At 39.0% G+C, this 25,796-nt stretch overlaps 1 protein-coding gene across 1 annotated transcript in view; it reads left to right on the forward strand.

Moving 5' to 3' along the window:
* Nucleotides 1-25,796, forward strand: part of CMSS1 (cms1 ribosomal small subunit homolog) — a 416,392-nt gene that overhangs the window by 384,602 nt on the left and 5,994 nt on the right. The window contains exons 3-7 of the mRNA XM_043994140.1: nucleotides 6,604-6,678; nucleotides 8,795-8,919; nucleotides 18,786-18,847; nucleotides 19,952-20,054; nucleotides 24,353-24,413. Coding sequence (XP_043850075.1) covers nucleotides 6,604-6,678; nucleotides 8,795-8,919; nucleotides 18,786-18,847; nucleotides 19,952-20,054; nucleotides 24,353-24,413 — 426 coding nt within the window. The remainder of the gene's footprint in view (nucleotides 1-6,603; nucleotides 6,679-8,794; nucleotides 8,920-18,785; nucleotides 18,848-19,951; nucleotides 20,055-24,352; nucleotides 24,414-25,796) is intronic.

Below are 25,796 nucleotides of genomic sequence, written 5' to 3' on the forward strand. Positions count from 1 at the left end.
TTGCTGTCATGCTCACTCTTTAGTTAAAAGTCTGTTCTTCACCTTTCTTTCTTCACCTTGCTCTGATTGGTGCTACTCTTCAAGTGCCCTCCTTTCTTCTTCTTCTTCTTCTTCTTCTTCTTCTTCTTCTTCTTCTTCTTCTTCTTCTTCTTCTTCTTCTTCTTCTCCTTCTCCTTCTCCTTCTCCTTCTCCTCCTTCTCCTTCTCCTTCTCCTTCTCCTTCTCCTTCTCCTTCTCCTCCTCCTCCTCCCCTTGTTCTTCTTCCTTTTCCTCCTCATTTTCCTTCTCCTACCTCCTCCTACCTCTTCTTCTTTCTTTTCCTTTTCTACCTTCTTCTCTTTCTTCTTATGCTCCTCCTCCTCTTCCTCTTTCTTCACTCCTCCCATTCAGTTGTTTCCTCCAGCTGCTATAAAAGCACAATGAACCCACTCCTCTTCTTTGCAGGTAGTGGCCATTTTGACCTCTTCATAAGTCTCTGAGAGACTTTTACTCCCATGAGATCGGTGGAAGCAGATACTATATTTATAGCATTTTATTTTCAAAAAGATTTACAGTCATTTAAAGCTTTACTTGTTATTCATCACAAAACTGGCAAATCCCCAGTTTTGCAAAGATGGGGGACTAACTAAGGAGCCTGTGTAAAATATTTGTTGATTTTATTGAATAGCTTATGATCAAATTCAAAAGTATGCCAAAAAGAGGAAAATACTAGTACATTCCATACCTTTGACACATTAAAAAAAAAAGTCTGCACTTTCCCGCTTTCAATTCTTTTTCCCATTCTATTGAAGTTTGTCTTTTTTTTTGTTTTGTTATTAATCTTTAGACTGCCAAAATGCCCTGTTTCTATTTAAAGATAGGGCCCTTGTGTTCTTTTCCACAGGTAATCATACTGAAGTCCCTCGATCTCACCCAGTTCCTATTATGAATGACAAGACACCTTGAAAAACATCCATGTCCATTCTGTAGTCATACAAAAGGGTCTGGCTCTGCAGGGGGCTAACTGGCCCATATAGCTTGGCTCCACAAAGTTGGATCCATTAATAGTATCATCCTCTCATGAACTCAATAAACAAGTTCTTCCTTATTCTTTTAGTAGATGATGGAAGAACCATGTGATTATTTGAATCTTTCCATAAATCTAATGCCACATGTTTACTAAGCATAGTAAAGCATTTTCATCCAAATGATTGGCCTAGTCTTGCCTATTCTCTTATGAATTAGATGGAATGGGTTCCTGTGACTGAGCTCATTCCCAAATATTTGGCTGCATGATGCTGCTTAGATCATCTGTTTTCTGAACTTAAAAGCACAGACTCCTTTTCCCCATGCCAGAGGTGAGAAAATAGAACGGTTTCTAGTGCCTGCTTTCATAGGCTTAGATACTAATGACTTTGAGATACTTTGGAACTGTTCATGGCATCCAGTCCTCTTATCTTTAGGTCATGCATCAAAGCTTTGTGTTGTGGTTTTTTTGGGTTTTTTTGTGGGGCAATGGGGGTTAAGTGACTTTCCCAGGGTCACACAGCTAGTAAGTGTCAAGTGTCTGAGGCCAGATTTGAACTCAGTTACTCCTGAATCCAGGGCCGGTGCTTTATCCACTGTGCCACCTAGCTGCCCCCGCATGCATCAAAGCTTAACCTGTCTCCATAATCATCAAAAGCTTTGACATCATATGACATATATGCAGGTTTCTGAGATGTATTAGTGGCCCCAGCTCAGCTTCTCTAACATCAGAAGGACAGCTCCCTTAAATGGCAATATTCAACCTTGGATAAATGGGGCAGCTGGGTGGTTTAGTAGATAGAGTGCTGGGCCTGGAGCCAGGACGACTCATCTTCAAAAATTCAAATCCATCCTTAGACACTTACTAGCTGTGTCACCCTCTTTGCCTCAGTTTCCTCATCTTGAAAATAAGCTAGAAAAGGAAATGGCAAACCACTCCAGTATCTCTGCCAAGAAAACCCCAAATAAGGTCATGAAGAGTCAGATACGACCAAAATGCCCAAACAACAACCTTGGATAAAAAAATGAGAGTATCCTTATTTTTAAAGCAAGAGAGATCATAACATGGTTTCTTCAGTTCTAATGCATTTTGCTATTTGCATGTTTCTATATTGATGGAGAAGGCCCCAGAATCTCAAGATCTTCATGTTACTTGATTCCTGAATATTTAAAATCTACAACCTCTTCTAGCTGAAACAGAGCCCCAAAACTGTTTAACTGTGGTCTTGGTAATTACACAGGAGGGATCATATGGAACCATGTCTGCCTCTGGCTTTGGCCCCTGTTCATCCTTAAATAGCTCATTGAATTTGCAGATTGTCTGCAGGACCATAATGAAAAGCCTTGTCTGTAATCATTTTAAAAGGAGATGGTGAGGCAAGATTTACACTGGTTATCCATTCTCCACTGGTAACAAGTATTCCCAGTTGGAATGGAACTGAAAGGGGGAAACTTGGAATATTTTTATTTTACATTTTAGATCTTGGCAACAGGTTTTAAAATGTTGAGCAAAAAAGCCCAACACAGGAAGCATTTTATATTCTACTTATGATTAATAAATAAAGAATTTGAGGCATTCTATTTCATAAATCAAGGTCTTAGTCCAAATATCCTGTTTTTCTACATTAAAAAAAACCCCGGGGCAGCTAGGTGGCACAGTAGATAGAGCACCAGCCTGGATTCAGGAGGACCTGAGTTCAAATCTGGCCTCCAGACACTTAACACTTACCAGCTGTGTGACCCTGGGCAAGTCACTTAACCCCCAATTGCCTCCACAAAAAAAAAACAAAAAAAACAACAACAAAAAAAAAAAAACCCCCACACACAACAGTATAAAAATAGAGCTAACTGTACAAAGGCGCTCAGGGGTCAAACCAACAGGCTGTGTGGGGGAATAAGGGTGGTAGGGATGATGATACCTTTGTAGAAACATTGGCATGAGCATTTGTCATTCTAATGTTGTTGTACTATAGCGATGCTGTACTATGAAGATTTTGACTCAACTGAGTAAAAAGACAGTCCACTTCTGGTTTTCTGAACTAAATAAGGAGAAGCATAGAAAATGCAAAATTATAGTCTGCTAACGATATTTATTTGGGATATACAATTAGACAATCAGCCAAAAATGCCAATCCCCCATTCATAGAACTATGGTAACAAGACAGCAAATCTTGCCGTCACATCTATTTATGTCACAGTTGTATAGACATAGCTGAGGTCTTTACAGTATTTTTTTTTAACCCTTAAGCTCTTACCCAAAAATTTCAGGACTTGATTTAAAAAAATTTTTTTTTAATACTTTTTGCATTTACATAATAATCTTTTCTCATTCCTCTCCCCCAGGTTGAACCCTCCTTATTACAAAGAAAAACAAGCAAAAAACATCAGATAAACAAACTTTGTCTGACATTAGATATACTGTTTTCTCCTAGTGGTCCCCTTGCTACTGTGAGGAAGGAGGAGATATATTTCATTTCCTCTTTTCCAGGACCTTCACCGGTATTTTCATTGCATTCATTGTTGTTATCATTGTGGTTTATTCTTTATCAATTCGTTCACAATCTTTCTACTTTTCTCTGAATTTCTCACATCCATAATTTCTCACTACATAATAATACTCCGTTGGATTCACAAACATCATTTTTAGAGCCATCATTCACTAATCAGCTAGTTTTCAGTTATTTCCTGGTTGATTGGTTGTTGTTCTTCTTAGTTGAAGAGAACCAAAATGACCTCATTATGTTGGGCGTCGAATATACAGCCTGACTGTGGCTGATTAGACCAATATGAGGCTCAGAAGGCTCTACCCCAGGTTAGGCACAAATCATCCATACTAACATTTGAAATGGAGATGTCTCTAAGTTTAGGGAACTCATGTTTCTTTTGAACTACTGCAATTCTGCTTTGCTCATAGAAACATAGGGCTTTCTTTGATGCTGGCACACCATGTTGGACAATCCTGTGCCAGAATCTCCCTAGTCTCACAATCAATTCCAAAGTTTTTTCAGAGAGACCTTGAGAGTGTCCTTGTAATGCTTCTTCTGACCTCCATATGAGTGCTTTCTTTGTGTAAGTTCTCCAGATGGTGTTTAAGGCAAATGTACATTTAGCATTCAAACAATGTGGCCAGCCCATCAGGGTAGCACTCTCTGCAGAAGTTATTTGCTACCGAAAAGAATGATATTATTTACCAGACCTTTATGTCTGTCTTTGACTTCCTTGTACTGTGTATCTATTTGAAGGTTAGCCAGCTTTCTTGCATGATTCCACGATGAACTCTAGAATGGCTGTACCCTTCACATCCATACCAGCTTTACAATAGTGTGCCTATTCTTTCTCACAGCCTCTCCAGCATTGATTGTCTCCATCTTTTTCAATCTTTGCCAATTGACATAGAATAAGGGGAAATCTTCAGGGTTGTTTTAATTTGTGTTATTATTATAATCATATTTGATTGACTACAAGTTATTTAAAACATATGGTCTTAATAGTAAGTAAAATAATATAATATAATTAATAGCAAGTAATAGGAGTTTTAATAGCTTGCAAATCTTTTTCCCCAAAAACTCTTCTCAAAGTCTTTGACCACTTATCTATTTCAGAATGGCTGGTATTATATATTTGTATACCATTGTATACCATTCCATTTATTTTTCACATTGGTGTTAGATATGGATGTTTTCCTTTTAGTTCAGCCTCACTGATTTTATTTATGCAAAGCATTTTAGTTTTATATAGTGAAAGCTGTTTTATCTTTCATGATCTCCTCTACTTACTTGTTTAGTGATTGTCCCCTTAGCTATAGACATTGAAGGTCCCTGATTTTGTTCTCTCCTAACTTTTTTATGGTATGACTTTTTGTATTATGCTATGTGGTCTGATGTGTAGCTAGGAGGATAGAGTGGATACAGTGGATAGAGGACCTGGAGTCAGGAAGAGTCATCTTCTTGGGTTCAAATCTGGCACTTCCTAACTATGTGTGACCCTGGGTAAGTCATTTGACCCTGTTTACCTCAGTTTCCTCTTCTGTAAAATGAGCTGGAGATGGAAATAACAAACCACTCCAGTATCTTTTCCAAGAAGTTGAACTTGACTGAAATGACTGAATGATGACAAAATGTGTTCTGATCCTGATTAGTGCCAAACTTCTTTCCAGTTTTCCTAGCTCTCTGTTCCTCACTATCTATGCAACTTTGGACGAATCATTTCATTTCTCTTGGCCTCATTCTGAGGTTGTCCTAGATGGGTTATGTGACAAAATGGCTAGAGAATTGGGACCCCGACTCCAGAAGACTTGAGTTTGAAATACTACCTCAGACACTTTTTAGGTGTGTGACTTTGAGCAAGTCATATTCACCTTTTTGCCTAGTTTCCTTATCTTCAAAATAAACATAATAACAGCACCGAACTTTAAAGAGTTGTTGTGATGGTCAAATGAAACAATGTATGAAGAGGCTTCAGAAAGTTTAAAGTGCTATGTAAATGTTAGCTGTTTTCATTATTGCTATTATGATTCCTTACAATTCTAAATCTATGATCCTATAGATCCTATAATCTTTCAGAGTTAGGAATTATAAGAGGTGGAGGTGAGGAGGGTTATATACAGAAAAGCACAGAGATAGGAAGTAGAGCATCTTTTGAAGGGAATCACAAGTAGGCCCATTTGGCTGGAACAGGGTGTATGAAGGGAATCAGCAATGGAACCAGAGTAGGCTAGAACCAATTATGAAACCAGAGGTGTTTGTATTTTATTCTAGAGGCAAGAAGGAAGTATTGGAACGTCTTGAATAGGTACATTACATGCACAGATCTCTGCTTGAGGAATATCACTTTTCAGTTTCTCTGGCTTTGTAGTAAAAAAACTGAAGAGGGAGGGTTGCATGGTATAATGGATGAACTGGTGGCTTGGATTGACGGAAGATGCAAGTTCCAATCCTGCCTCTGACATTGATGAGTTATTGGTAATAGACAATTCTATTGATTTCTTATCTATAAGGTGCAGATAATATACTGTCTGAAACTAATTACTTCACAGGGCTCTTGTAAGACATATGTGTATTATAAAGTGTTTTTGCAAACTTTTGTTGTTCAGTCATTTCAGTCATGTCTGACTCTTCATTTGGGATTTTCTTGGCAAAGATACTAGAGTTTGTTATGTCCTTCTCCAGTTCGCCTTCCAGATAAGGAAACTGAGGCAAACAGGGTTAAGTGACTTGCCTGGGTCACACGGCTGGTAAGTGTCCCTGAGGCTGGATTTGAACTCAGGAAGATGAGTCGTCCTGACTCCAGGCCCTGCAATCTATGCACTGCACCACCTACCTGCCCCCTTGCAAACTTTCAAGTATTCTAATAAATGCCAGTCACTGTTCCAGCCCCTAAAATATTTCTGATTTAGTCCCCCAAGGTCCCTTCTACCTAATTTCTGGGTAATCATACATTATTGCTTTACAAATACCCTCTCCAAAAAAAAACTACCCTCTCCATTTTTAGAGTTCTACCACAACACCTTGAAGAATGCATGCTAAAAGGTACTTTAGAATTATCATCTTCCACAACCTTCACTCAAAACTGAGGCCCTTTTACCTGGTTTACTTTACAGCCCAAAGAATGTTTCCTGTTGCCCGCAAAAGAAAGAAAGAAGGGGCCACCAAGACCAAGAAAGACGAAAGGTACTGCTTACACTTAAACTAACCAGCAGTTTGGGAGTTCTCTTGACAATTAATATTGCCTCATACTGAATGGCTAGTCATAGAGTCCTTGGACGAGAAGGGGCCTCCCGAGGTCATGTAGTGTTCAGCCCTCAGCATTTGGAGAGAGTGTAGCTAAACCATCCCAGGTTATGCAAAATCTAGAATTTTCTGAAGTTTTCCATTTTCCAAGAAAGAGATCCATCTTCCCTTAATGACCCTCCCCAATACTTAGTGTAGTAACCTCAAAACAGTTCTCCCTGAATCTGTTTTGGGCAGCTAACAAATACCTTGATTCACTTTGGTCAATGTATGGATGTGGAGAGTCCCTCAGTCCTCCCTCTTAATACAGTTTAATGCAATTTAGTACTTGTCAGTCTGAACATTTAGAAACCAAAGTCAAGCCAAAAAACTGTATTCATTGTCTACTGGTTACCTGGCATTGTGCTAAGGGCTATGTCTCTGCCCTCAGGGAATTCAGTCTAATAGAGGAGACAATAAGCAAGTAACTATGTATGAACAAGCTATATACAGAATAAATGGGAAATAATCAACAATGGGAATGCAATAGTATGGAGGGAAATAAGGAAAGATTTATTTTAGCAGGTAGGATTTTAGCTGGGACCTAATGGGAATCAGGAAAATTGAGAGGTAGAGGTGAGGAAAGAGCCACTCGAAAATGGACAGAGTTGGTAGGCCAAGTGTCTCATGCAAGGAACAGCAAGGAGGCCAGTGTCCCTGAGTCACAGATAAGATGTAAGAAGAATGAAAAGACAGGAGAGGGCCAGGTTATGAAAGCCTTTAAAAGCCAAACATTTCTATTTGGAAGACTGATGTCACTATAAACTCCTCCATACAGTTCACCTTTTGAAATACAATGATAAATTAAACATTGACATTCCCATTCCGAAGAAAATAGGAGCAGAATGTTTTGCCTGCCAAAAAATAAAAAATAAAAGGATCTCTTTCTGAAGTCAAGCACGGGAAAAAAGGTTTTGGACTCAAGGAAAGAAGATGGACTCAAACCAATTACTTAACAGAGTGGGCTTTTAGAAAACTCTTGTGTATATGTATATATGTTTTTTTTCCTCATAAGGGGCCCAAATAGGAAGATGAGATGGCATGCCAGGCTAATTGAGACTTGGCACATGCTAGAAAGAAATGAATTCTGCTCTTTTTCTAGTAGTTCATATACCAATAGCCTTCTGAAATGGCAAACCCTTGAGTGTTCAAGGTCAGGGCTGTAGTTAAATAATTCTGGCTGAGGTCAACTTAAAATGTACCCACTGATGACACAGTTTTTTAACAGTTGATACTTTTGGCAGGGATCTTGCCCATTTGGGGCTGGAACAAGGAAATGAGAATATGGGACAGAAAGGAAGAATAGGAAGCAGCAAAAGATGGCCCTATCTGATTGGTCTTTGGTAAAAAAATAATTAGAAAGGAATGAAAAAAGAAGAGCCTTGTATGTCTGAACAGAGGAAAGAGGATAGGTTTCCTACCCCTGCTGTTCTGTGCAGGTTTCCTGTGCTTCTTGTCATTCTATTGAACAGTTAGGGTGCTGTCTCCCCAGATTTTGGTAAATGCTTCTCTCAATTTTTACCCTGCTCCCAGAAAAAAACAACTGGGGACCTGGGACTTCCCAAATCTACACAAGAATTCTTTCAGGGCAGCCTTTCCAGTAAATAATTTCATAACCATAGACACATAAAAAAGTAGAATCGAGAAAAATGAGGGCACTCAACACTTTTTTGATAGCTTCCCATGTTGCCAAATAGCATTATCTATCTTTATCTAAATGAAAATAGTGTCATGTTAAGTCACAAAAGCCTAGGTTCTCATAGAAGACAGAGAACCCAGAGCCAAACAGGGCCTTAGGGATCAGCCCTTCATCTTTGAAGTGCTTAATTATACCAGGAAAATATTTGGGTTTTTTTTTAAAAATGTGTTTATTTGGGTTCACATTCAAATATGAGTTCTCACTGAAAACATTCATTCCTCTCACTAGACAGCTGAAATGCTACTAAAAAATCAACCCATCAGAGGTTAGATACATTCTTAACCTTCATCTTCCTCCTCTTCTTTCTTTCCAAAACTTAGAAGAAAATTTCGGATGTTCTTGCAAAATCAGAACCAAAGCCCGGAGTCCCAGAAGACCTGCAGAAGCTGGTTATGGATCAGTTGAGCATCAAGCATTCAGTGATTGAATTAGAAGAATTGAAACTGCCAGTACAACTAAGCACCATTGAAAGGATATTTGACTTTCTGGAATTGGGGGGAACACAATTTTCCTTTTATTGTGTCCTGTTAATTTTTGCATTGATCATAGCACCTTTTGAGAACAAGGTGAAGTTCATAATTTCCTAATTTTTTTTTTATTCACACAGAAGAAACGCTTTAAAAACTGAACTCTAGTTTGCCTTTTTTTTTCCCTCCACAGATATTTCTACCTTATTTTTCAAGTTTCTACCTTCATTTTCTTTTTCTTTTTTTATTTTTTTGGTGAGGCAATTGGGGTTGAGTGACTTGCCCAGAGTCACACAGCTAGTAAGTGTGTAAAGTGTCTGAGGTCGGATTTGAACTCAGGTCCTCCTGAATCCAGGACTGGTGCTCTATCCACTGCGCCACCTAGCTGCCCCTCTACCTTCATTTTCAAAGGGAAACAGAGAAATTCTGCTGCTAGTTACTGATTAATTACAAAATAACTAATTCCATGAAGTGGTCACCCTATCCAATTTGCACTGCATATTTCCATTGGGCTAGAGCCAATTACGATGTTCTACATAAATTATAAGTTCTAATAGTATGAATTGAAATGCATATGTCCACTTCACAGGAATCATTATTCAAACTAATTGGGATCTGGCTGATATTATAGGCAGAGTGCTAACCAGTGGTTAACATTAGCTGTGTTCTGTTGTATTTTCATTTACTTTGTTAAATCTTTTCCAGTTGTATCTTTTTGTTTCCCATGGCCCTGAGGAGTGTTGTAGCCATGTGCTACCTGGGAGGTAGATCCTATTGCCCTTCCCATTTTGCAGATGAAGAAACTAAGGCAAACAAAGGTTCAGTAACTTGTGAAAGGATTAATAGCTAGGAAGTACCTGAAGCTGGATTTGAATTCAGGTCTCCTGTGCTTCAAGTCTAGGACTACCCATTGTGCCACCTACCTGCCTTTTACATTTTATTGATGCTTTTTGCCTTTATTTCACTTCCACCTCTCTGCAGTGAGGAGAGGGACATGTTTCATTATATGTTTTCCAGGACATTTATCAGTTTTTCACTTACTCCAAATGCAACTTACATTGAGTGACTTTTCACAAAAACAACGAACTTATATTGCTGCAGTCATCTTGCATAGTGTTCTCTTGATTTTCCTTACTTTACTGTCAGTTCATAGAAATCTTCCCATGTTTCTCTGAATTCCTCATCTTTGTCATTTATTACTGCACAGTAATATTCTATTCCATTCATATATGATGATTTTTCCCTCCTTCCCTTCCTTCCTTTCCTTCTTTCTTTTTTTCTTTCTTGCTTTCTTTTAAGCCAAATCCATTTGTCAAGCTTCATTTGTAACACTCTTTTGACCATTTAGGTCTCTCCAGGGCAACCGTTTTTAAAACAATAATGATATTGAGAATGTTGCATCAGTACAACCATCTTCATTCCTAGACGTTAGCCAGGTCAAATACTCGGACACATACATCTACATTTGTTTCCATTTATCTTTTTTAAGTCAGATATCTCCAAGTCAAAAACTTCATAATGCCTCGACTTCCTCGAGTATCTCCATTTGTCCCCAAAAGTGTCAAGGAGTTTAAACAACACTCCATCTCTCGGCTCCAGAGGTTTCCACAAGCTGCCCCTCATGCCTGGCATGTTAAATCCACCTTCTGTAGGAAACCTTTCCCCATCCTCCTTCATTCTGGTGCCTTCCCTCTGTTGATAATTTCCAATTTATGCTGTAAATAGCTTATTTGTACAGAGCTGCTTGCTTATTATATTATCTCCCATTAGACTGTGAATTCCTTGAGAGCAGGGACTGTCTTTTACCCTCCTTTGTTTCCCTAGCACTTAGCACAGAACCTGGCATATAGTAGACAATTAGTGTTTTCTGACTGAATATTGACTGACTCAAAACCAAAATTAATTCTAACTAATTTCATAACTAGGTCATAAATGATGTCATTAAGTTGAGGTAGGGGAATAGTACCCTAGAATCAGCCCCACTAAGATTGTTGTTCAGTAGACACTGTTTCTTAGCATTGACATAGGAGCATGTCTTCGTGTACTACCCTTTTCTTTATGAAGGTTAACTTGATTTCCTCTTCCCATAAGATGGTTCTATTTTCTTGAAGCCTGGAAAAACAGAAAAAGGGTCTGGTCTCTGATTTTTTACGATTCCTTTGTGACATGCTTTTTATAAACACGCATTAAGTTTGGAGAAACAGTTGCCCCTGTCTGGTTCCATTCCAGCAAGAAACCCTTTAGGCCGATGAAGCAACCTATTTCCACGTGAACAGTATCTGGTGTCTGAGACTTGCCAAGCCCAAACTACTCCAACAGCTGTCAGGAATCATTCCAGGCAGCAAACGAGGCCAGGGGGGAAGCAGTCCTGTCTAGGTTGTTTCATCTTATCAGTCAAATGTTGGACATTTTATGCATAAACTTCATAGGAAACTTGGTTTGTCTGTTGCTACTTAGTGGATTTTTCCTTTTTATCTCTTCCTGTGGACTTATGTTCTTCCTAGGGAGGATTAATGAGGTAACAAGACAACTTCCAATATGGTGTGACCCCATGAAAGACCATGAGTCTTCATTCTCTTATATACAGTAAACTCATCATAAAGTCATTTTGGGTTTGCAGCCCTCTTTTGAGCTGTTTCCCCAATTTTTTTCTGTTAATTTCAATAACACCATCCAAGAAGTTTTGAGTTAGAAGGGATCTCATAAGCCATTTAGTCCAATCCATACCTGAAAAAGAATCCTCATTATAACACACCCAGTGAGTCATCTAGCCTCTGCTTGAAAGTCATCAAATAGGGAGAAGCCCATTCCATTTACAAATAGCTCTAGATTTTCTTGACATCAAGCTCAGATTGACCTCTTTGTAACATCTCCTCATTGCTCCTGGTTTTGTTCTCTGGTGACCAAATGGAACAAGTTAATCAACCATTTCATCTCTATGTAGAGGACTCTCACAACTACTGGTCTAGCCTTAACCTTTTTCCTAAGCTCATCACATCTCCAACCCCTTATTAAATATCTTGAATCAGATGTCCTAGAGACATCTTAAATTCATCATGTACAAAACTGAATTCATATTTCCACCAAACCCTACCTTCTTCTAAGTTCCCTATTACTGTCAAGTGTACCACCATCCTCCCGCGGTAGCCCAAGCCCAGAACCTAGGTATCATCTTTGACCTCTCAGTCTCTCTCACCACCTATATCTAATCATCTGGCAAGTCTTGTCATTTCTACCACTGTAGCATCTCTACCATCATGCATCTCTTGTACTAGACTGTGAGCTTCTCAAGGGCAAGAGCTGTGTCTTCCCTTTATTTGTATCCTCAGTGCTTAAGATTGTGCCTGGAACATATAAAGAACATAATAAATGCTTACTAACCAACTATGCTAATACTTAAGCCCCCCCATCATTCAGTTGGTCTCTTCTAGGGCTTTCCAACTAAACCGTGCCCTTTCTGAGCTGGGGAACATAGAACTCAACACGGTGCTCATGCCTGACCAGGACAGAGAAAAGAGGTATTGTTATCACCTGGAAGCCATGCATCTGCAACCTAAGATTGCATTGGCTGTTTTGGCTGCTCTATCATTTGACTGACTCATATTGAGTTTGCCTTTGTTGTTCCAGTTGTTTCAGTCACATCTGACTCTTTATGACCCCATTTGGTCTAATAGTGTTGTTTGGTGTTGTTGTTCAGTCATTTTTAGTTGTGTCTGACTCTGTGACCCTTTTTAAGATTTTCTTGGCAAAGATACTGGAGTGGTTTGTCATTTCCTTGCCCAGCTCATTTTCCAGATGAGGAAACTGAGGTAGACAGGGTTAAGTGATTTCTGCAGGGTCACACAGCTAGGAAGTGTCTGGGGCCATATCTGAACTCAGGAAGATGAGTCTTCCTGGCTCCAGACCCAGCTACTCTATCCACTGTACCACCCAGCTGCCTATGTTGAGTTTATAGGCCACTAAATATCCTGTCTTTTTTTTTAACAGATTAATTGCCATCTAATCATACTTCATTCCATTTTATTCTTGTGAAGTTGTCTTTTTGAAACCAAGTTTAAGACATTATGTTTACCCCCTATTAAATTTCATCCTGTTTGATTTATCTATTTTTTCAACAACTGATTCTGTCTTTCACAGCTTTAGTAATTCTGTTACCTGCTAGTATGAAAAGCCTGTCATCTCTACTCAAATCATTGATAACACTGTTCAACAGCATGGGGCCAAGCACAGATCCCTCGGTCCCTCCACAGATCTTTTTCTGAGCTGACTTTGAACCCTTAATAACTCCTCTTGGAGTCAGGGCAACTGACTCCTGATCCATCCAATTGTACCACATTCTTTCTCTTATCACTGCAAGTACAGTTGCCAAGCCAAGTGAAGAGAGGAAGTAAAGGTATTCAAGAGTGAGAAAGAAAGACAGGCCTTTGGTTAATTAAACCAAACTCAGGAAAATCTACAAAAGAAGAGACATGTTAAAATGTTCTATCACAATTGTACTGTATATGTCAGATATGAGATTTGGCTGTCAGAATTTGTACATACTTGTATTTCAGGTACTATACCTTTCAAAATAGCATTATACACTGAAAATTATTATCTGACAAACAGGAATATAAGAAATATTTGGTTATTCTAACAAATTTCAGGGCTAATCATTTTTCTACCTATACTCTTGAGAAATGTGGTCGATTTTCATTATCTTCCAAAGCTATAGAGTGATTCAGAAGAAGATTATAGATTTAGAGTTGGAAGAATTGTAAAGACCTTCTCATCCAACTCTTCCATTAGATAAATTAGGAAACTAGGGTCCAGGGAAGTAAAGAGATTTGCCCTAGTTAGAGGGAAGATTTGAACCCAGGTCTCACTGATTGCAAGTACAGCATTCTATCTGCTACTCCACCCTGCATAAAAGTTGATCTGACAAATAAGCCATTCAGGAAGGAAGGGAAAAAGAGAGAGAGAGAATAGAGGGAGGGAGAGAGGAAAGGAGGAACAAAGAAGGAACAAATGAACAAATGAATAAACAAAGGAATTTTCCTAGGAGACATGTCATAACATAGTGAAGAGAGTATAGGATATTGAGTCAATTTAGATCCTGCTTCAAATATTCATTTAGCCTTGTGACCACTGGCAAGTCATTCAGTCCCTAAAATCCTGTTTTCCCAATAGTAAAATGGGGAAATAATATTTGCACTAACCTATTCCGACATAATTATTATTGAGAAAGGCACTTTACAAACCTTAAAGCATTCTACAAATGTGAATTACAGTGATTATTTCCTATATTTCTCCTTAGGGAGACAATTGCACTTAGATTACATAAGGGGAAAAAAGTTTTAGTATTTTACAGTAAGAAATTAGAGACTAGGAAATGGGGAAAAGTTGATGAATATGATATTGCTTTTGAAGAAATATAGAAGTTTCATTGACCTGATATATGATACAAGCATCTCTTTTCTGTTCCAGTAGTTTCAAGTGACTGATGGTCAAATGAGTGGAGGATTCAAATGAGTTTTTGTATCCAAAAAGTCAGTACCACCCCCAAAATACAGAATAATGGTGCACTATATCAAGCTTTACATTTTATTAATTTTGACTAAGCTCAACCCATCAGCCTTTAATTAACTTCCTTGTGTTGCCTAGAAGCAGTTCACTGGGATAGTGGGAAAGAGCCCCGGAGTCAGGAAAACCCGAGATCAAATCTAGCCTCACACACTTCCTAGCTGTGTAACCCAGAGCAAGTCAGTTAACCTCCTGGCCTCAGTTTCCTCATCTATAAAATGAGGATAACAATAGTACCTACTCCCAGGGATGTTGTGCTGATAAAATGAGATAATATTTGTACAGTGTTTTACAAACTTTAAAACACTATTCTCAGGCTTAAAGCTATTATTATTTTTAATAGTTTTTTATTGATAATTTCTGCTTCTTACATCACCAAAGTATCCCACATATCCATCTCTTTTCCCCTCCCAGAGAGCCATCCTAAACAACAAGTAGTATTTTTTGGAGAGCAAGAGAAGCACAATTGATAGATCATTTTAGAAAGACTGAAGTCATGTGTAGTGTGTAACACCTGTGGGCCTCCCACCTCCACAAAGGGGTAGGTTGGGGTATCCTCTTATATCTCTTCATTTGAGTACAGCTTTTTTTTTTTTTTTTGGTGGGGCAAAGAGGGTTAAGTGACTTTCCCAGGGTCACACAGCTAGTAAGTGTCAAGTGTCTGAGGCCGGATTTGAACTCAGGTCCTCCTGAATCCAGGGCTGGTGCTTTATCCACTACGCCACCTAGCTGCCCCTGAGTACTGCTTTTAAATTCTGTTATATCCACTTTTGTTTTTGTTTGTTTTTTTTTTTTTTTTGCAAGGCAATTGGGGTTAAGTGACTTGGCCAGGGTCACACAGCTCGTAAGTGTTAAGTGTCTGAGGCCAGATCTGAACTCAGGCACTCCTGAATCCAGGGCCGGTGCTCTATCCACTGCACCACCTAGCTACCCCTGTTATATCCACTTTTGATGTAGTATGTGGTTATTCTTTCCATTTCCCCAGTAGTCCCTGTGTATATTGTTTTCTTGGCTTTGCTTACTTTACTCTGCATCAGTTCATCTAGATCGATGCATTCTTCTCAGTATTCATCACATACATATCAGAGAAAATGGATTAAAAAAAGATTTCCGCCCCCCGCCATTCGACCACTTTCCTTCCTATCCTAGATGCATTAATGTTATCTGTGTAGAAGCTTTTCATTTTCAACTTCTCTCTTCAGCTGTAAAGCTGGATTTATGTTCCATCAGTTACTTTAATCTTCTTTTGGGGGGGACAGGGCAATGAGGGTTAAGTGACTTGCCCAGTGTCACACGGCTCTTAAGTGTCAAGCATCTGAGGCTGGATTTGAACGCAGGTCCTCTTGAAACCAGTGACAGTGCTTTATCCACTGCGCCACCTAGCTGCCCCATCATTAACGTTTACATTTCATTTTTTGTACCCCTTTCCAAACAGGATTTCTGTCACTCTCTTCATTATCCAGCTTCTCTTTCTGTTTACTTTAGACCCACATTTTCTGGTTCATAACCCCTATGGTTATCTGGTCTTTCTCCTTTATCTGTATTCTTCATGCAATAAGAGCTTCCAAGGTATCCATCTAGGCTCTGCTTTCTGGGTGACTTCTGTGACTGCCTTGTAGGCCTTGACCCATAGATTCCCTTTTCCATTGTGCCTCACTCCCAACAGTGTCAATTATTGCAGGTGTCAGAGAGGACATTGACCCATGGGAGGGCTCCTCCCAAACTCTGTTCCTGATTACACAGCCTACCACTCATCTATACCCTCTCTTGTTGACTTTTTTTTCCTACATTTGCCTGGAAATCTCTTCTCAATGTCCAAGTTATCCCACTCCTCCAGATGCCAGTTGCCTCTCAGAGGTTTCAACTCCCCCCCTTCCTAGGACAAGTATGCTTTTCAAGCACCAACTCCCTCCTCCAGTGTAATGTCCTCACCTACTTTCATCAGCTACCTCTCTCCACACATAATAACATTCATCAGTGGATCTCCCCCAACCTTGAAGGTCCTTCCTCACCCTCCTTTTCAGTTTTTTTCCACTTCTACTCACCCAATCCTTTGTAGGGTCTTCTCTCTCTGAGACCATAGAGATCCCCTTTTGGTCATTGCTAGCCCTTGATTTAACCCCAGAGCATGACTCATTCCTCTCTTTCCCCCCAGTTCCCTTCCTTCCTTTATGCATCTTCTGATGTTGTAACACATTCCCACAAAAAAAGCAGATTTACCAGTATGCAGTGTCACCAGATACTGTCCATAGTGCCCCCTACCTGCCTTTTCACTCTTACCTCTACCAGATTTCCCTTTTTCTTTGTGTACATTCAGAAAGAAGTCTCTTACTGGTCTTTCTGATGTCACTGTTACTGTTTCCTTGCCTGCTGCATTTATTCACTCCATCTCTGTTGTTTGGGGTGTTTAAGGGACAAATATATTCCGTTCTGGTTTTCTTTCTAAAAAGTGTTTTAAATTCTTTTTTATTAGTGAACATACATCCATCTTTTGTCCTGTATAGTTAAGCTCAAATTATCAGGTTAAGTCACTTTGGGCTGACACCTAAGCTCCATTGCTCTTTGGAACACATTATTCCATTCCCTCCTCTGTTTCCAAGTGGATGCAGAATAGTCTTGTGTTATTCAAATGTCCTTTCCTTTGTATCTGAAGGTCTTTCTCCTGGTGGCTTACAAAACTTGTTCCTGAATTGAGTTGTAGTTTTTTTCTGGAGATGATCTGTGAATTCTTTCCATTGGAATTTCATTTTCTATTTTGAGAAGTTCTGGGCAGATTTCTTCTATTATTTCCTTCGTTATGGTGTTACATTTTTTTTGTTGCATTATGTTGTTCTGGAACGCTTATGATCCTTAGGTTGTCTATGCATCCCGTCTTTGAGTTCAGTAAGTATAATGAGCATATGTTTTTCTTGTATCTTAAGTTTTATTTTCTTTTCATGTTATTAATTTTTGTTTCTCTTCTTCTGGTTGTCCTTTACTTCTGTGCATTTGTATTCCCAATCTGTTATTCTTGTTTTTTGTTTCTTTGGTGAGGCTTGCCATTGCGGATTCCAGTTTTTCTATTCTGCTCATTAATTTTAGGATTTTTGGGGGTTGTTTTTTTTTAGTGAGGCACTTGGGGTTAAGTGACTTGCCCAGGGTCACACAGCTAGTAAGTGTTAAGTGTCTGAGGCCGGATTTGAACTCAGGTACTCCTGACTCCAGGGCCAGTGAGTGCTCTATCCACTGCGTCACCTAGCTGTCCCTCTGCTCATTAATTTTGCTGTGCAGGACATAAATTCTGCTCTTATAATTCTCATTTATTTTTTAAACAACTTGAGAAGAGTGTGTTGTGGTTCCAGTTCTTAAATTCCACAGGGTCCTCTGTGTCATCAGATCATCAAGGATCATTTTTCTTTATTTTGCAGTATTTATTCATAGATGCCTAACCTTGTTTACTAGATTTCTTTCTTTAAAAAAAATATTTATGTATTTTGAAGTTTCTTTTACTACGCCATATTTTCTTCTATTGTTACTGTTTTTCCTGTTGATTTTTTTTTTATGTTCAAGGCTTCTGAGTTTTCTTCTTCCTGAAATCTTTGGTACTTTCTCTCCCTTCTCCCCCTCTTTTATTTTCCTCATCATTCACTTCCTGACTCCCTTCCTTCAGATTCTGGTTTCCTTGGGGGCTGAATCTCAAAGTGTTTCAAACTCCTTCCTCACTGGGCAATTCATGGTTCACCAGACGAAGTCTCTGCCCCAAATGACTTTTGGGTGGTAACTGGCCCCAGCTAGATGCTCAAACACACAATGTCCTGTCCTAGTGACCTGTCCCACTCCCTCTGGTCCTCAGTTCTCTGGCTGGTCACCAGTAGTTCAGAGTCTGTTTCCTCTTTTGAGACCCAAACAAGCCTCTGAAACCCTGAGCTAGGGCCTCCATGGCCCTGAAAAGGGAGGGAGGGTGGGGTGTGGGAATGGATTTTGATGTAAGCCTCTATTGTGTCCTTGGGTCTGCTATTGTAGCCTTGCTGCTGGAGGAGGGGGAGGAGTGCTAAGTGGGCTTAGGAGTCAGTAAGGGTCAATACCTGAGTTTTTCTTTTTTCTTTTTAACTTTTGGATTCTAGGGATCCTAGACCATGGAAATAGCTGATATTGCTTTATGTTTGTTATGTAATTTCTATTTTGGAAGAGATTTGGGAGGTCATGAGGATGTCTCATCCACCATCTTATACTAATTATGATACTATTATCATTATTAGCTAGATTGTTGTTAAATTTTTTTATAAAAATCCTTTTTTTTGTTTTTAGATTCCTGTTTCCTCCCAGCCAATGATCTGTCTCATAGTCTTTCTTCATATCTAAAACAAAGTAAGTAAACTCCAATATCCTTTTGCTTTACCAAATTGTCTTTATTCAATTGAAGAGATACTCTTTTGTGTTTAAATAAGTCAGTCCTGATTATTTAAAAGAAGCTCTTCTCTATCCTTATTTCCAGCCTGCATACCTTTTCACAGGTACCTTGCCTAGAAAGCACTCCCTCCATACTTCTCCTTATTAGATTCCCCAGCTTCCTTTAAAGCTCACCTCAGTTGCCAACTCCAACAGGAAGCCTTTCTGGATCCCCCCATAATGGTTTGTCTTCTCTCTCTCCTCGAATTATCTTGTATTTACTTATTAGCATACTTGTTATTTCTCCCCACTAGGACAGAAGCTCCTTGAAGACAGGGACAGTCTTTGTCTTCCTATTCCCAGCACCTAGGACAATGCCTCTGTGCATAGTAGATGCTTAATCATTAAATTCAATTGAATAATAATTATTTGACTATTCATCAAATCAAGATTGATTATTAATAATAATAATCATTAAATTGAATTTACAAGTTAAAAGACTACTTTTTTTTTTTTGCGGGGCAATGGGGGTTAAGTGACTTGCCCAGGGTCACACAGCTAGTAAGTGTCAAGTGTCTGAGGCCGGATTTGAACTCAGGTACTTCTGAATCCAAGGCCAGTGCTTTATCCACTGCACCACCTAGCTGCCCCCCCAAAAGACTACATTTTTAAAACAAATTATCTTGAGTAGATAATTTAACAGATTTTATCATTAGTAGAGAATTCAATAACGACTTCATTTTAATTTAAGTTTCATTCTTTGTTTATGTGGTTGTTGTTATGAAGCAGGAGGAAACAGATTGTGGGAGAAAGGGCCTTGCCTCTTTTTTAAATTTATTTAAGGCACAGGACAAATTTGTTTCGTGACATAAATCTCCTCATCTCTGGGCCTTAGGGTTTTCTTTTTCCTTAGCTGTAAAATGAGGGGTCAGCCTAGGTGAGAGAAGCAGGGTGGTATTGTGTCAAGAGCGTCAGATCTGTAGTCAGAGGTCTTCCGTTTGAATCCCAGTTTTGTCCCTAACTGCCTATGTGACCTTGGTCTTCTGTATTTAAAATGATGATCTCACCTTTTCTTTTTCACAGTCTGTCCCAAATGGGCCAAACTTCGAAAGAACCACAAGGAGAAGAAGTCATTGGTGATGTTGATAATCTGTAGCTCTGCACTCCGAGCCTTGGAACTCATTAGGTTTGTGGCTTAATGTAATAATAAGAATAAGAATAGCTGTCAGGCATCATGTTAAGCACTTTACACTTATTATCTCATTTGATTCTCACAATAACTCTGAAAGAAAGTATATTATTTATTATCCCCATTTGAAAATTTTAAAACTGATGCAGATAGAGGTCAAGTGACTTGCCCAGGGTCACACAGCTAGTAAGTGGCTGAGGCTAGATTTGAACTCAAGTCTTCCTAACTCCAGACCCAGAGCTTTATCCACTATACCACTAATCCTTCTCCCCTACCATTATCCAACTAAAAATCCCCCATCATCTTCTTAGGCATAATTAGGAAAGGAAAAAATACCTAGTTTTCACATCTAGTCATTTCTCAAATACCTTGGCAGTACATTGGCTAATATGGAAATAAGTTTTGCATGACTACACAAGTATAATCTTTATCAAAGTGCTTGCCTTCTCAAGGAGGGGAGCAGGGAAAAGGAATTTGGAACTCAAAAATTATAAAAAATGAATGCTGAAAATTGTTTTTATATGTAATTGAAAACATTGAAAAATTGAAAAAACTGTTAATGAAAACATTCTTTAAAAAACAAATACTTTTGGCAAGAGTGACTTTCAATAAATGAAATCTATAGATGATAATATTCTTAGTTATTAGATAATATTCTTAGATATTAGATAACATCCCCGTGAAATGTTTGTTGGAGCAGCCAACAATTAAGTAATATGTAGATTTAGATTTTTACCTTCTCTCCCATCCCCTGCCCATTTTCCTTTGGAAGAAATGCCAGTGAACAGCAAAATGGACAAATGATTGGAAAGGAGGGCGAGAGATATGAATAATCCATACATTAAATATTCTCTGAATAGCTGATACTGCTATTAATTTGCAGTTGAATGAACTTGAAATTCAGCATACACTCAGATTAAAAGGTAAAACTTGGGAGATCAGAGCTTCTTTTGATATGGTCAAAGGCACAAAATAAATCTGTAAATTCCAACTAATTAGCCTTTATTAGAGTACCTAGAAATTGGTACCTACTATGTACTGAACCCTCTATTAAGTGCTATAGAGAGATACAGAGGAAAGAAGAAACATGGTCCAGTAGATTGTAAGCTTCTTGAGGGCAGGGACTAGCAATTTCATTTTTTCTCATTTTTTAAAATCCCAGAACATAGTAAAGTTCCTTGAAAATAAAAAATTATAAGCTTAATAAATATTTGTTGAATTGAAGTCTCTGGTCTTCTTAGGAAGGTATCTATTCTCCATATCTGAAATGAACCCCTTCCTAAATCTCACCTCTCCCTGTTAAATCCTTTTAATCCTTCAGGATCCTGCTCAGATGCCAGTACTTCCATACACTTCACTAATCCCCCAGCCAAAAGTGCTCTCTCCTTGCTCAGGTCTCCTGAAGCAATTTGTCCATACCTTTCCTATGAACTTAGCATATTCTAGGTAGCAACTAAATATCGCAGTGGATAGAGTATGGGGCCTGGAATCGAGAAGATTCATCTTCCTCAGTCCATATATGGACTTTCTAGCTGTGTGATCCTGGGCAAGTCACTTAACTTTGTTTGCCTCAGTTTCCTCATATGGAAAATGAGTTGGACAAGGGAATGACAAACCACTCCTGTGTCTTTGCCAAGAAAACCTGAAATGGGATCACAAAAAGTCAGATATTATTGAAAACGACTGAACAACAACAAAAATTCATGTCTGGGGGCAGTGGATAAAGCACCGGCCCTGGATTCAGGAAGACCTGAGTTCAAATCCAGTCTCAGACACTTGACACTTACTAGCTGTGTGACCCTGAGCAAGTCACTTAACTCTCCTCATTGCCCCGCCCCCCCCCAAAAGTTTCACATATAGTGATGTGTTCCTGTCTTCTCTCCACTACTAAAGTCTAAGCCCTCTGAGGTCATGGACTATGTTTCATTCATCTTTGTATATCCCCTAGTGCTTAGCAGTATTTTTCACAGAATAAATGCTATTTAAACATTAGTCAAACAGTGGTTAAGTTCATTAAGTGTACATGTGAAGAACACTTAAGTGCATTTACCGAGTGGAACAGGTTTCAATAAAGGCTTCTTTCACAACCCTGTGGCCAGCTGCTCATAGGCAGAGGTGGTGACAGGCCTAGTAGTGATTACGCAGCTTTAAACCTTCCTCTCTGACCAGCCACCTCTGGCCTTGTCAAGGTCACCACCTGTTTGTTGCAGGCTGCAGACAAATGGGCTGGAGAGCATGTCCATAAGAGCACCGCACACCAGAACATTCACAAAAATAATATGCTGTAATATATATCTACATAAATACAGCCAAGAGAAGGAGTGGTCCAGTCCAGTGAGTGATTCAGCAGATAATCTTGTCTGTTACGTGGAGGGACTCCATGTAACCCTGGGCAAGTCACTTAACTCTCATTGCCCCACCAAAAAAAAAAAAAGTTTTGTGACATGAAAATCTATCTAGCAACAGATCTAACAACTACTAATTTTAAGTAGCAATGCGTGTAAATGATATTTCAAGATATGTACAACAATTATATTGTGATATGAAAATATCAGTGATTTCTATTGACAGTCATGAGTACTGCTAATACTACTATGGTTTGTTACCTACATTCATTCTTTTGGGGGGCGGGGGCGAGGCAATGAGGGTTAAGTGACTTTCCCAGGGTCACACAGCTAGTAAGTGTCAAGTGTCTGAGGCTGGATTTGAACTCAGGTCCTCTTGAATACAGGGCTGAGGTTTTATCTGCTGTACCACCTAGCTGCCCCACATTGAAGGTTCTTGAGCAATAGAATGACATGCTATAACATGTACAGTAGGAAGATCCATTTGGTGAATTAGACAGACTGGATGGTCAGTGATCAGAATGAAATAAGGTTTATATAGGGAATGCTTACTTGAGGGAAGTGAGTTTTGGGGGAGATTTCAACAAAGAGAATGTAAATCACTGTAGCCTTAAAAAGTCTCCTGGTATTTTTCAGTCTTATACATTGAACTGCTCCACCTGCTGTCATAAGAATTCATGTCCACTTTTCATTGCTAATAAGGAAAAAAAAATAATATTCCGTCACCATTTTTAGGTATTTTGAAACATTTAGTAGTAAAAAAAATTATTCCAGATTTTAAATCTGCTGGCAAAGAGGTTGGCCCAGGAAGGGCCTTCCTCTCAAATTGATTTGAGTTTTAAATGTACATAAATACCTTTTGAGGAGAGAATAACACACTCCTGCCACACCACGTTTACCCATTCTCAGTGTGCTCATGCACTCCTGTAATCCTACAATCTCTTTCAAGGTTAGATTTGACAGATGATTTGAAAAAGGGGTTGGTTCCTATATGGGCACACTAAGCTCTATTCATAAGGACTACTGGTGAGTAACCCTCAGTTTTGCCATAATGTCTGTTCCTACTCAGAGCTGTGTGCTGGGCATTAATGTCCCTTAAAACATTCTCCACCAGCTTAGCCAGTTGGAAAGCACCCTGAATAATCAGCCAGTATTAAGAATTAGTTCAAAAATAGCAGAATCCATTATTCTGGGTTATTAGACATGGCCCATTATTCTATAGATTCAAGTATAGCATGCCTCACATCAAATTGCCTGAAATGTAACAGTCATGCACAATAAAATCCTTATCTGCAGAAGAGAAACAGTGAGTACACAAGAGACATTTTCAAGCAGTCAAAGGGCCATTCTAAGGAAGAGAAATTTTACTTACTTTATGTGGTTCCACAGGGCAGAACTTTGGCCTTGATGGAAAAGCAAAAACCTTCCAACAACCAGAACTGACCCCAGATTGGAATATGCTGCCTTGGGAGGTAGTGGATTTCCCCTCACCAACATTTAAATAAATGTCAGGTGACCACCTGTAGATATGTTATAGAGAGATTCTTCTTCATGTAGGAGTTATATTCAATAACCTCTGAGGTCCCTTCCAAGAATGTGGATGCTAATAGCTCCAACTGTATTATCTTTGCTGCAAAATGTTGTATTTAAAAAAAAAATTGAACCTCACGTCTTTATCTGGACTGCAGACAGGGGTGTGCTGCAGCCAGTTATTAATTTCCATAGTGAGCATTTATACCTCAGAAATCAGCAAACTACAAATCAGAACTTGGCTTATGGTTGTGTTTAGTTATCTAGACTTAAGAAAATGATGAGGAAAATGTTAGAGTATCCGGTCTATGGTTTTTTTCTAGGAGAGCCAGTTGTTAAACATTTATCAGCTCATCAGTGATTATAGGAATTGCCTTCCTCTTCCATTCATTTTTTGTTTGTTTGTTTGTTTTCCTCTAGATCAATGACAGCATTCAAAGGAGACTGCAAAGTGCTGAAGTTATTTGCCAAACACATAAAGGTGAGGAAAAATCTGTTGTGTATTAACTGAAGTAGCTGATGTGGAGACAGTCTTGTAATAGCAGTGTGAGTGAATGTATACAGTGCTCTTCAGGTTTTTCCTCCAACCTCTTCTCATTAATTTTTGTTGTTGTTCAGTTGTATCTGACTCTTCGTGATCCCACGGACCATAGCATGTCAGGCCTGTCTATCTGTTCTCTCAAAGCCAGTCCAAAATCATGTTTGGTATTTCCCGTTTCAGGAAAATATGGCAACTCTAGAAGACAGGTTAAGTTGTATTCAGGGCAGCATTCCATAACATTACCATCCATCTCATTCTCTGCCATCTCTTCCTTTTGCCTTCAGTCTTTCCCAACATCAGGGTCTTTTCCAATGAATCTCATCTTCTCCTTATGAAACCAAAGTAGTTAAGCTTCATTTTCAGTATTTGACCTTCCAGTAAATACCCTTTATTCATTTCTTTAAGTACTGACTGACTTGATCTCCTTGCTTTCCAAGGGACTCTTAAAATTCTTCTCCAGCATCACAGTTCAAACGCATTGATTCTGGGGCAGCTAGGTGGTGCAGTGGATAGAGCACCAGCCCTGGATTCAGGAGTACCTGAGTTCAAATCCAGCCTCAGACACTTGACACATACTAGCTGTGTGACCCTGGGCAAGTCACTTAACCCCCATTGCCCCACTTAAAAAAAAAAAAAAACAACATTCATTCTGCCGTGCTCAGCTTTCCTTATAGTCCAACCCTCACAGCTATACATTGCTACTGGAAAAACAATATCGACCTTGGTTGACAAGGAGATATCTCTGCTTTTTAGTATACTGGCCAGATTGGTCATAGCTTTCCTTCCAAGGAGCAAGCATCTTTTCATTTCATGGCTACAATGGCCAATGATCTTTGAGGCTAAGAATAGAAAAATAGAAAGTCTGAAATTACTTCCATTTCTTCTCCCCTCTATTTGTCAGGAAATGATAGAACCAGTTGCCAAAATCTTCTCTTTCTTTTCTTCTTCTTCTTCTTTTTTTTTTATGTTAGGCTTCAAGCCAACTTTTACACTTTCAATAATAGGCCTTCTCTTTCTAACCCTTCCTTTATTCAGGAAGCCATTGGGTTAATCAGTCAGTGAACAAACATTTATTAAGCACCTACTAGGTGCCAGGCATTGTACTGAGTGATGAGGACACAAAGAAAATTTTTTTAAAAAGTCTCTGCTCTCAGAGGCTCTTGATCTAATGGGAGAGCAACATGTGAAAAATCATGTACTTTAGAAAAGCTATAGATAGGTTAAATAGGAAATAATCAACAGAAGGAAGGTACTAGAATTAAGGAGGAGCAGAAATGCCACAAGGGAGAGAGAGATAGCAAAAGTGCCCTGAGTTGGGAGATG

The sequence above is a fragment of the Dromiciops gliroides genome, chromosome 3 (genome assembly GCF_019393635.1).
Source record: "Dromiciops gliroides isolate mDroGli1 chromosome 3, mDroGli1.pri, whole genome shotgun sequence".
In the NCBI taxonomy this organism is placed as follows: Eukaryota; Metazoa; Chordata; class Mammalia; order Microbiotheria; family Microbiotheriidae; genus Dromiciops; species Dromiciops gliroides.